At 36.2% G+C, this 11,121-nt stretch overlaps 2 protein-coding genes across 5 annotated transcripts; both read left to right on the top strand.

The window, feature by feature from the left end:
- Nucleotides 1-144: 144 nt before the first annotated feature.
- Nucleotides 145-8,992, top strand: LOC133673002 (GPI ethanolamine phosphate transferase 2). Of its 4 annotated transcripts, XR_009834939.1 has the most exons (18): nucleotides 145-393; nucleotides 489-591; nucleotides 662-706; nucleotides 799-966; nucleotides 1,086-1,170; nucleotides 1,247-1,353; nucleotides 1,537-1,617; nucleotides 1,908-1,960; nucleotides 2,049-2,151; nucleotides 3,118-3,261; nucleotides 3,727-3,823; nucleotides 5,395-5,623; nucleotides 5,761-5,854; nucleotides 6,031-6,887; nucleotides 6,976-7,032; nucleotides 7,640-7,728; nucleotides 7,905-7,997; nucleotides 8,148-8,268. XR_009834939.1 is itself a non-coding variant. In XM_062093588.1 (17 exons), exons 1-17 carry the CDS (start codon nucleotides 278-280, stop codon nucleotides 8,737-8,739), a joined length of 2,928 nt encoding a protein of 975 aa, XP_061949572.1. In that variant the 5' UTR covers nucleotides 145-277; the 3' UTR covers nucleotides 8,740-8,992. The 4 variants fall into 4 exon arrangements, 2 of the variants coding, with proteins under 2 accessions (XP_061949572.1, XP_061949573.1); XM_062093588.1 differs by lacking the exon at nucleotides 7,640-7,728 and adding an exon at nucleotides 8,616-8,992 and having other exon boundaries at nucleotides 6,031-7,032; nucleotides 8,148-8,431; XM_062093589.1 differs by lacking the exon at nucleotides 7,640-7,728.
- A 207-nt stretch (nucleotides 8,993-9,199) lies between these two features.
- On the top strand, nucleotides 9,200-10,768 carry LOC133673004 (transcription factor bHLH131). Its single transcript, XM_062093591.1, has 3 exons — nucleotides 9,200-9,679; nucleotides 9,755-10,009; nucleotides 10,126-10,768. The coding sequence occupies exons 1-3, from the start codon at nucleotides 9,665-9,667 to the stop codon at nucleotides 10,543-10,545; spliced, it is 690 nt and encodes a 229-aa protein (XP_061949575.1). The 5' UTR covers nucleotides 9,200-9,664; the 3' UTR covers nucleotides 10,546-10,768.
- The last annotated feature ends 353 nt before the right edge of the window (nucleotides 10,769-11,121 follow it).

Here is an 11,121-nt window from a genome sequence, read left to right on the forward strand (position 1 = left end):
TAAACTATTAAAATAATGTTTTTTATTTTTTAATTTTTTTTTAATATCAATAAATCATCTAAAATTATATAAAAATATTCGAAGCAAATAAAAAATATATTATTTTTTATAAAATTTTCAAAAATATTCTTAAAGCACAGGCTTTAAACGCACAAACACCCCTGAGAATTTGTTAGGATGTTCAAAGAGGCATAGCAGCCATATCACAAAATCAGTTGAACTTGTTGCTTCCCTTTGTTGCTGAATCCAACTAACCAACCAAATTATTCTAATAAAAATGAAATTATCAATCATAATTACAGTAATAATATCCGCAGTTATCCTTCAAATTATCGGTCTCTCGCTCTTCATCTTCGGCTTCTTCCCCGTCAAACCAGCTCTCTCCGGCGTCAGGTCGCTCTCTCTCTCTCTCTCCCCTCCTTCTCTCTCTCCTTTTCCGATTTCTTCCTCAATCAACCTATACTGATAATTTAAAGTAACAATGCCAGTGGTCCTGAGAGCTTTTATTACGACGATGGCGGCGGCAGCGATTCCGTTGCAAATCACACGCGGGCGTCTATGCCTCCTCATCTCCTCAAATCTCTCTATCAGGTTTTTTTAATAAATAAATAAAAATCTAGTTTCAAATTTCAAATAATTCTGATTGTATATATCTTTTTAGGAGCTCTCCGGAATCCATCCTTCTTTTGAACGTCTGATTTTGATGGTAAGTAAATGATGATAAAGCATGTGATGTGATGTGATGTGATAAAGCTTGTGACGTGATGTGATAAAGCTTGTGATGTGATGAGAGTTTAGGTTATTGATGGTCTTCCAGCGGAATTTGTTCTCGGAAAGGATGGGCAGCCTCCACGGGAGGATTTCAGGGAAGCCATGCCGTATACTCAGGCATTGCTTTCTAATGGAATGGCAACTGGATACCATGCGAAGGCTGCACCTCCTACTGTTACCATGCCTCGTTTGAAGGTTTATCTATTATGGTTATTAATTTTGTGTTTGATGCTTATTGCTTTATTATTATTATTATTATTATTATTATTATTATTATTATTATTGTGTTATCATGTCACCATTGATACTTGCAGGCCATGGTTTCCGGTGCGATAGGGGGCTTCTTGGATGTGGCTTTCAATTTTAATACACAAGCTATGTTAGATGATAATCTTCTTGGTTAGTTGCGAGAGAGAATCATTCTTTAATTCACCACTGCTTCTCGTGGACGCTTGTTCTAAATTTTGGTTTGCAGGTCAATTTTTTAGGATTGGTTGGAAAATGGTGATGCTTGGTGATGAAACCTGGCTCAAGTTGTTTCCGGGATTATTCACAAGACATGATGGAGTTAGCAGTTTTTATGTAGGTCAACTTTGTGTTTTCCCTGACCAGTATAGTTTGATATTTCTTTGCCTTTTTCGTCCCTTCTGTATCCCCCGACTGTCACACACACAAACACTCAGAGCCGGTGCGTGGGGGATATTCAGCTGTGAAGGGTTTCTAGTCCAACTTTCTTCTTCTATTCAAGTTCCCTTCTCTATACAGGTTAAAGACACAGTACAGGTAGATCAAAATGTTTCTCGACATTTGGAGAACGAGCTTAACAGAGATGACTGGAATCTTCTGGTGAGTTGTTTTATTTCTTGTCAATAATTTAATTCTCCTTGCTTCAAGTTTGGGTGTGGCTGGTTGTAATTGCTTCCCCTTTTCCTTTGTTCCCAGAAATTCTATTACATTGTTCTTTGGAATGTTTATATTAGCTGATTTATCATGAACACTCTAGAATTTATGGACTTTTTTGGGTTTGGATTACATCTGCTTTGGTTTTTAAAGTTGAGGATTTTAGAGATGCATTCAGTATTGCATACAAAGTTGTTTTATTATGTTATGATTTCCACGTTTGTTGTTCTTTTTAGATTCTTCATTATCTGGGTTTGGATCATGTTGGGCATATTGGTGGACGTAACAGGTATTTTCCTTTTTCAGATGCACTGGTAATTCTGTAGATATATTTTTCCTCTTATTTCTGGATCTTTACTTATCCTTTTCAACTTTAGTATTTTGATGGCTCCAAAACTTAAGGAGATGGATGAAGTGGTGAAGATGATTCATTTGAGCACTATCCAGACTCGAGATAATGATCAAGGAAAGACACTTCTGGTTTGTGCTACCTCATTTCTACTTTTTAGCAATCAACTGTTTATAGACAACCATTTAGAATATTGGATCCCTTCTACCAAGGAAACATGAGCTGAGTTTCATAGATCACAGGGGTCATTTTTTTATTGGATTGTGTATGATATTGCATTGGAAAATGAGGCCATCAGTATGTGATCTAACCTTACTGAAACTCTTGACTCATCAAAAGAGAGTAATTACTAGCATTAGTACTTTGGATACACCTGCAATATCCCAATAACTATTATTAATAAAACTTTCAAGTATCTAATTCTGTGCCAAATTTTGATCAACTTTCTGCAAATGCAGTGACAAGGGAACACATGCTTGAGCACTGAGCAACCTTACCTTTGAATGGTCATTTGGTGTGTACTGTGCCCAACCTTAATTGGTACAGTACAGGAATCAAATTTAAGTCCTATACATGCATCAAGGATTCCTAATGATTAGCAACTGGCTTTTAGAAATTTTATATTAATTGAAGTTCTTTTTCTTGTTTGTAGGAGAAAATATTCAGCCTGTTTATTAATGAAGTTCATGCCCTTGATCAAGGACATCTACATAATACCATGTTTTGTATTGTAGAGTACCTTTATAACGAAATGGCATCGTGTAATTATTTTGAAAGCAGCCTTTTTATGCTAGCATCTGTAACCACCTCCATCCTTAGTTTGTACTAAGATAGCTACTTGAAGCATATAATATCACGACATTCACCACTGGATTTTTTTCCAGAGACAATGATATACAATTTGCACACTAATTAAATTTTGATGGATGGTTAGTATTTCCATGCCCTAGGTGTCTCCTGCTCTATCTTTGCTTGCTGATGTCAACACCTTCATTTCTTAGATCCATAATACTATGTCCTTCAGATGTTTACCATTGTTTTCAAGATGTTTGTCTCTATGATATGTATTTGTCATTTGTTCTGTGTGCCATATGTAGGTTGTAGTAAGCGATCATGGCATGACTGAGAATGGTAATCATGGGGGCTCTTCGTATGAAGAAACCGACTCGTTAGCTCTTTTTGTTGGCCTCAAAAATGATCTCTCTGATTATGCAGCATCCTCTTGTAACTCTATTTACCAGGTAATTAAAGTGTACAACTTCTATCCCTTTGCACTCTGCCAAAAACTTTTTGTAGTTCATTGGTGTAAATTGCATCTGCATCTGGCATGATATTAATGATAATCTACAGATGCCATTGCCTTTAAGACTTTAAATTTTTCAAATCTATTTTCCTATATGAGCTTTGGATAGCTATAAGTTTTGTTAAAGGGAGTCCTTTTCTCCTCCATGCCCACCCATCAAAATACTTTTAATTCTTTGTAAGTTTGTCTCTTGACACAAAATACTTTTGTGTCGACAGACTATCGAAAGAACTAGTTGGCTTCTTACAACAGCAGCATATTCCTGCTTTCCATGTTGTTTCCCCCTTTCCCATTTGATACTGCAACAATTTTCTATTTTAATTGCTCTTCAAATATAACCTAACTATCAGGAATTTTTGCTTCAAAAATCCCTTGACTATTAATGATTTTATATACGGTCCAGGTTGACATTGCTCCAACGTTAGCTCTTCTATTTGGTGTGCCGATTCCTAAGAACAATGTTGGTGTCCTGATTTCAGAAGCATTTGATTTATTGACAGGTCAGTTCTCACTATCTTTGTCCGTGTCATTTGTGTATGCATGCTCCGGTACCTGATTGTATGGGATGGAAATATTATAAAATTAAAGAGATCAAACAAATATAGATAAAAAAAAAGTACAGATAATCAAGTTTATGAATTTTAAATGCTGACCTTTTTACAAATGACAAATTAGTAAATAGCACTAAAACCATTTTCTATGGAAATTAGAAGGGATGAAGCATTTCTCTGCAAGAATGGTTTGAAGCCTATGAAATAGTAAGGATGGTCATCTCTGTAACAGGAAGACAATTTTATACAACTGGGACGTAGTAGTGTCTATCCTTGTTAGAGCTAAAAATCTACATGTTGGTCTTTAGGGGGTATCTGCATGGCTGCCCATGGGGCATGCTGGTGCTCATGGGTCCTACCGTGGTAGCTTTGTGTGTGGTGCCTTGGCACCTGGCCTTGATGGTGTCTGGTTGCTGGAGCCAGTGAACTTTTCCAGCCATCGCTGAAAATACTTTACTTTCTGTGCATATTAACCCTATGCTTACATATAATTTCATAAAAAATGGCATTTTTAAAAGGCATTTGTGTCACAAACCTGATGTTCATTTATAACCTGATGAATTTCCATGTAATTTATAGTTTATTATGTGCATATCAATCTCCTGATTATTCCCATACAACTAAAGAAATGACCATGGAGAGTAGTGGGTGATTCTTTAGTGTTGACAATATACTTACTTTTTATGAAGGGATCCATAATACATCTATAAGAAATCAATAGCTGCATGAAAGAAAAGTTAGAATAGAAAGTATGTTTTCTTGTCCCAAAGTTTGAACCGACATGTATTATCCAGTCCTGGTTGAAACTTATTATGCAAATTCATTGAAAAACATATGCTAATTGCTAAGTACATCCTAGAGTACAGTCGGTGCTTATTTATATAAAAAATTGCTATAGAATTTTCTGCATTATTCTATCTTGGATCCTTTGGAATTGGATGTAGAACATGTGGATGAGATGCATTCAATATTTTGGCCATTTTTAGACTTTCAGCCATCTGCTCGTAGTTTAGGATGCACTTTATCACTTGTTATTAAACTCTCTCCCTCTCTGTTATGCTTTGATTTATCATGGCTGGGGAGATTGTTGGCTTCTCACTTGTTTCATATGCTTGGTCTAGTTTATTATATGCTTCATGTGAAATTTTTGTTAAATATTGCTGTAGAACATAGTAGCATTGGCATTTCTGAATATTTTTCATGCTAACTACACCTTGACCAATGACCTGGCCATATGGTATTTACTGGATATGGGAATAATTTATAACTCCCTGTTTTTATGTATTTGTACATTTGTAATCTCAATCATGCACCAAGGTGCTTGGCTCATGGTAGCTTAATCTAGACCATTGAAAACTTAATTGTTTCTATAAAAAGATAACATTTATATGGACCTGATTTAAAATTTGTGGATAGATTGAAATGGTATTTTTTCATTTTTTTATGCCATAGCATATGGAAATTATTTTAACACCTTTGATGTTTTATCTTATAATTTTCCTTGTGACTGATTAATTCAGATGATAAACAACTGAGAGTGTTGGAATTGAATTCCTGGCAGCTGCTCCGATTAATCCAAGCACAATTACCCGGTTTATCATGCCGAAACTTGCCAAGCCACGATGGCTTTACAGATGGTCTTGCATCTACAACTGTAGAATGCTCTGGTAGTATGGAGAAGATGTTGTGTTGCCTATATATGAACGCCATAAATCTTCACAGTTCCTGGAAGTCAAAGTCCCTCTCCAGGTGCGTTTTGTTTGTGGAACAGTCTGATATTATACCATGAAACAAAATTCTATGGGAACCATTCCTGATACCTCTGTTGCTTTCAGTATAATTTATAGTAATACCTGTGTTCCTTTCTTTGTAATTTCTGTAAATAGGTCTAAAAGTAGGGATGATTACAGCTGCACTGTTGCAGCATATCATCAGTTTCTGAAAACTGCAAGTGAGTGGTTATCACGCAGAGTGACTGACGTATGTATACTCATTGATAACAGCTACCAATTTGGAAAAATATCTTACTCAATGTAGAAATAAACTGTGATTTGCAATTTTTTGTAAAGGGTGTAACAATATGAATTGTTTCTTTTTCTTTTTTGGTATTCCCTTTTCTTTTTTCTTTTATTTATTTGTTTGTTTATTTTTGGCAGAAACCTGTTGGCTTACTTGCTTTTGGGATTGTGGCAATGGCCATATCATCTCTAACATTATTAGGCCTCATGATTTGCATGAGTACAGAGGATCAACCTGGAGAGAACCAACGCCTTTGTAACTCAAGTACTGGTTTGCACAAGTGGTCTGTAAATGAAATCTTTCTATTGGGTGTCATGTTAATTCTTGTTATGAGTATGGCTTCGAGTTCTATGGTAGAGGAAGAGCAATATATTTGGCATTTTGTTTTATCAACATCATATGTGCTATTTCTTCGAAAAGCAGTTCAGCCTCTTGCACCAGGAAGTGCAAAGAGCTTTTTCAAATTGATGAAGGGACAGACAGAAAGACTTGATTTTCGCATATCTTCCATCATTTTGCTTCTTATTTCTGGAAGAATTTTGAGAAGCTGGCACCAAGGTGGTGTAAACTGGACGTATCTTCCAGACATTTCAAAGTGGCTTGAACGGGTTAACCATGTGAGATCAATTCAGCTAGCATCGGGTCTGCTAGTGATCAGTTTAAGCATATTTGCTTTGTTTTTGTTTGGATCTAGGAGAAAAATCACCCAATTAGTTGGATTTTGCTTTCTCATATGTGGATTCTTGGTTTTATGGCACCTGTATCACAACAATGCATTTGTGTCAGCCAGTTGTGATGCTGCAATACAGGCACAGATAATATATGCAATTCTTGGTATTGCCACGATTGGCACTTTTGTAGCATTACCATGGTTCATACCTCTTTGGTCCCCTGGTACATGTTCAAAGCCTAATGTGAAATCAACTTTGGTTACTTTTGACGGTCAATGCATATTTTCATTGGTGGAATTCAGAGAATCTTCATATCTGATTGGGTTAGCATATATAATATGTTGGTGTCTTCTGCAGCTGTTGCTTCAACAGCCAATCAATTCAATGCCCATCCTTTTGCTTCTCGTGCAGATCCTCTCTAGCATGCTCTACTTTTCTTGTAGTGGGCTACAGCATATTGAAGTGGAGGTTAGTTCCTATATCATTTCTTCTTATAACTACCAACTGGACAGTCCAGCATGCAAGATTCAGTTGACTATCATTAAAATATATCACATAGTATAGTCAAACATCTTGAGAACCAGGTAAGTGATGCTTTTAGTCAACCTGAAGCTCAGATGTGAATTTCAGCATTATTGACTCTTAACACAGAAAATAATTGAGAAATTCTTAACTTGCAATTACGTGATTCACAAGTTAAATCAGCAAGTGAAAATAACATGCAGTTTAGACCTTCAGTTTGACTGCTCTGTTAGTTAATCAAGGTCTTTTTTAGGTTTACCTTGTGTTCTTTTCTCTGAATCTATGACCAAGGATCACTCCGTTCCATTCTTTATACCATTATAGTTAGGATCCAAGGGCAATGCCTATTCTTGAGAACATGTTAGATACACTATTTTCTGTTATCAATCAATGTGTATTCATTTCTGGGAAATTTAGATTTATAGAGATAAGGCTTGTTCTGAGCTTTTCTGTAAGTCATAAATTCCAGTTTCTGTATATTTGTTTTAGTTTTTTTATTGTCTTACTCTATGTATTAATTTCTGATTTTTTTTCATCGAAACAAATATCACAGAAATGAGAAACAGGTTGGCAGCTATAAATTAGTGAAATGCAAATATATAAAGTTATGAGCACCTGTCTTTGATATCTTAATCTGGAAAGGTGAATGAAGATTCCTGTTTTCAACTGAAGTCAGAATTTTTTCCGTAGTGTGTTTCATTTAATACTTGTTATAAATGTATGTGCTTTTGATAATGGAGTTAGTAATTTCATTTCCTTCAAGGCTAACCGCATTTTCTAGTGCTAATGCTGGGCACCCATTTTTTTTTTTCTCTTAGGTTGCTTTGTTGTACTATATGGGAATGGCAGGCCATTTTGCTCTCGGGAACAGCAATACTCTTGCCACAATAGATGTTGCTGGAGCTTTTATTGTACCTTCTCTTACCTTTCCAGTGTAGTTGATATATATTTTCTATTTCACGACATATAGTTTGTTACATAGACTTTGCTCTCTGTACTATATTTTAGATTCAGGGAGCCACGTTCAGTGTAATCTCAAACATTGTTTTACTCCTTGTCAGGGCCTGTCAAGCCACTCAATGTTTCTTTCTGGCATTTTGATGTTCATCATTACCTACGCGTCCCCAATGTTATTTCTTCTTAGCATGCTGATGTACATCTCCGTGAAGTGCACAAGCTATCTTGCAAATCACCAAAATGTAGATTCGGGGCATTTTGCAAAGATGATTCTTGGATTTCCTTGTCTGGTTCCAGTGGGCTTGAATTCAATTCTACTGACTTCCTACACCATTGTCTTGCTGTTAATGAGGAACCATTTGTTTGTTTGGAGTGTCTTCTCTCCGAAGTAAGTCTTTCTCTGAATAGCTTTGCAAAACCTGAAACTTAGCTAAATTTCTGCAGCTTTAGTGGCGTGCTTAACAAATTATAACCCTTGGAAGGTGAATGATCTGTGGTTTAAGAGAGTGCTAGAACACAATCTACAATGCTTCATGTTGTTTATCATAGACTAATAGTGTGTTTCATTACAGGTACTTGTATGTTTGTGCTACAACTGTTTGCATCTACGTTGGGGTCTTTGTAGTGGCTGCCACCGAGATTTATACATGTTGGGTGCTGGCACTGCGGAGAAAGAAGCAGATTTCAATCCGGTAGGAGCTTTGCATGCCAAGATGGCCGGCGTCGTGACCTCTTTCAGACCAACTAGCACTCTGGCCATTTATGCATCTGTTTTCAATATTCACCGATCAATTTTCTTTCGTAGCAGAGTCTATTATTTTTTTTTTCAATCTAGGATGAGCAGCTAGGATCTTTGCGCAACAAGAAAAAAAATACAAAAGGGCTATTAGCAATGTAGCATCCATTCTCTTCCTCTCGAGCATCAAAAGGGCTATTATTATTTTTCTCAGATTCTTGCCCCAGGTAGTTATTCGCAAAATAATTAGTTAATCCTTTAGGCTTACAAATCTTAATGCTAAATCCTTATATTTTCACATTTGTTTTAACTTAGTCCGGTTTTCATAATAATTCAATTATTCTTTTTTTTTTCCTAAAATGTCCTTCATTTCTAATTAAACCTTACAAGCTCACCCTCTGCAGACAATTCTTTTAAAAAAATGCATTTAAAAACTGTAATTTAGAAATTCCTAAAAGAATTTACATTCAACTTTAGTCAATAAACTAACTTGTGAATTTTCAAAACCACAGGGACTAACTCATAAAATCATTAAAAACAGCAGGGTTGGATTTTAACTTTTTTTTTTTTAAAAAAAAAAACATTAAGAGGGCATCAGATTACAAGATCTTGGAATTAAATCAGACAATAAATTGGGGGAGGGTTTTTCGATTGTGTTGATTATTAGGTTTGATACCTCCTTTCATTGCAACGGTCATGCATATCCCATCATACAGATATGCTTTAAAATGCAATTAACCAATAATTATTTCATACGTATTTGCTTGCCTATATAAACCGAGCAGGGTTACCATCTTTTCTTTTTCACACTGGAATACAAATCATCCGTCTCGACTTCTCTTGCCTGGGAATAACTTCAACATCAGGCCAACCTGTGTTAGCTTCATGGCCTTGCAACAGGTACCTCTCTTTGTTTTGTGCTATGTAATTGATTTCCTTGCTCTTCTTAAGATAGTTTACTTCTTTGCATAGCAGATGCATGATGTGCAACCTCTTTCAAGTCACAGTAATTCAGCAGGAACATGTTCAAATCAAGATGATTTTCGGCAAGCATTACTAAACTCTATCAATGAAACAACATATAACAATTCAATGGCCAAACAATTAATATCAGAGGAGGAATCTAAACTAGTTGCTGCCAAGAAACACAGCATGGCTGAGAGTAACCGCCGGAGTCGAATCAATACCCAGTTCACTACCCTTCGTACCATTCTCCCCAACTTGATAAAAGTATGCAACACACAGTATGCACTTCAATTCAAATATTCACACACGCGCCCGCAAGCGCGCGTCCTCCATTTATATGCTAATGCATCAATATTCCATTTGTGCTTTGCTATAAACAGGTGAACAAAGCATCAGTGCTTGAAGAGACAATCCGGTGCGTGAAAGAGCTGACAAATACAGTGTCAGAATTGAAAGAAATATATGGTGGTGGTAGATTGGAATGTGTATTTCCTGGTGGGGCTGACAAGTTAAGAATCGGTTCCTGTGAGGGGAAAGGTCAGGAGGTTGTGAAAGTAGTATTCAGCTGTGATGATAAAAGGAAGCTATTGTCTGATGTTGCAAGAGCAGTGAGATCAGTGAAAGGAAAGGTAATGAGGGCAGAGATGGTGACAATGGGTGGAAGGACCAAGTGTGTTTTGTGGGTACAAGGAATAAATGGGAATGAGGAGTTAGAGATGCTAAGGAGGGTTCTAAATGCTCTCACCGAGAAGCCAAATATGGCGAGGACATGTAACAGGCCAAAGCTTACTCTGTTGTGATAATTTGTGGTGTAAAATTTCATGGAGGCTGTTATTTAGTGTAAATTTTATTTTATAAATAGTAGATAGACAGCAGGATGCATGCATGCTACTCTTAGATTGTATACTTAGAATAGAGAACTAGTTAGTGTATATGTAATGTTTCACAAGGTTTTACTTTTATTTATAAACCCAACAACAAGAATCTGAGAAAAAAGGCCTGGTGCTTGATTCTGAAGAGTTCTATCCCACCTAGCAGCTGTCTACCAAATTATAATTTTTCAAGCACAAGAAATTTCATCTAGCCTTTTATGCCTCTTAATTAGATTAGACTGCAAGCATGTATGTCTAAATGGCGTTAAATAAAAACTCAAAGAGGATACAATATGGTTAATAATGAGATGGATTTTCTCAATTCCAACCAACTCAAACATTATAGGATAGCTTTCAAAAATACATTTTTCCCTGTACATTGCTTGTGTCTAAGCTTATCGCTTCAATGGACATATATAGTCGATGAGGACTGCAGTGAATTAATCAGTTCTTCTCCATTATATGCTGTTTTCCTCCAACAAATATCTCCATACTGGAAAAAAA

This window comes from Populus nigra, chromosome 14 (genome assembly GCF_951802175.1).
Source record: "Populus nigra chromosome 14, ddPopNigr1.1, whole genome shotgun sequence".
Taxonomy (NCBI): domain Eukaryota; kingdom Viridiplantae; phylum Streptophyta; class Magnoliopsida; order Malpighiales; family Salicaceae; genus Populus; species Populus nigra.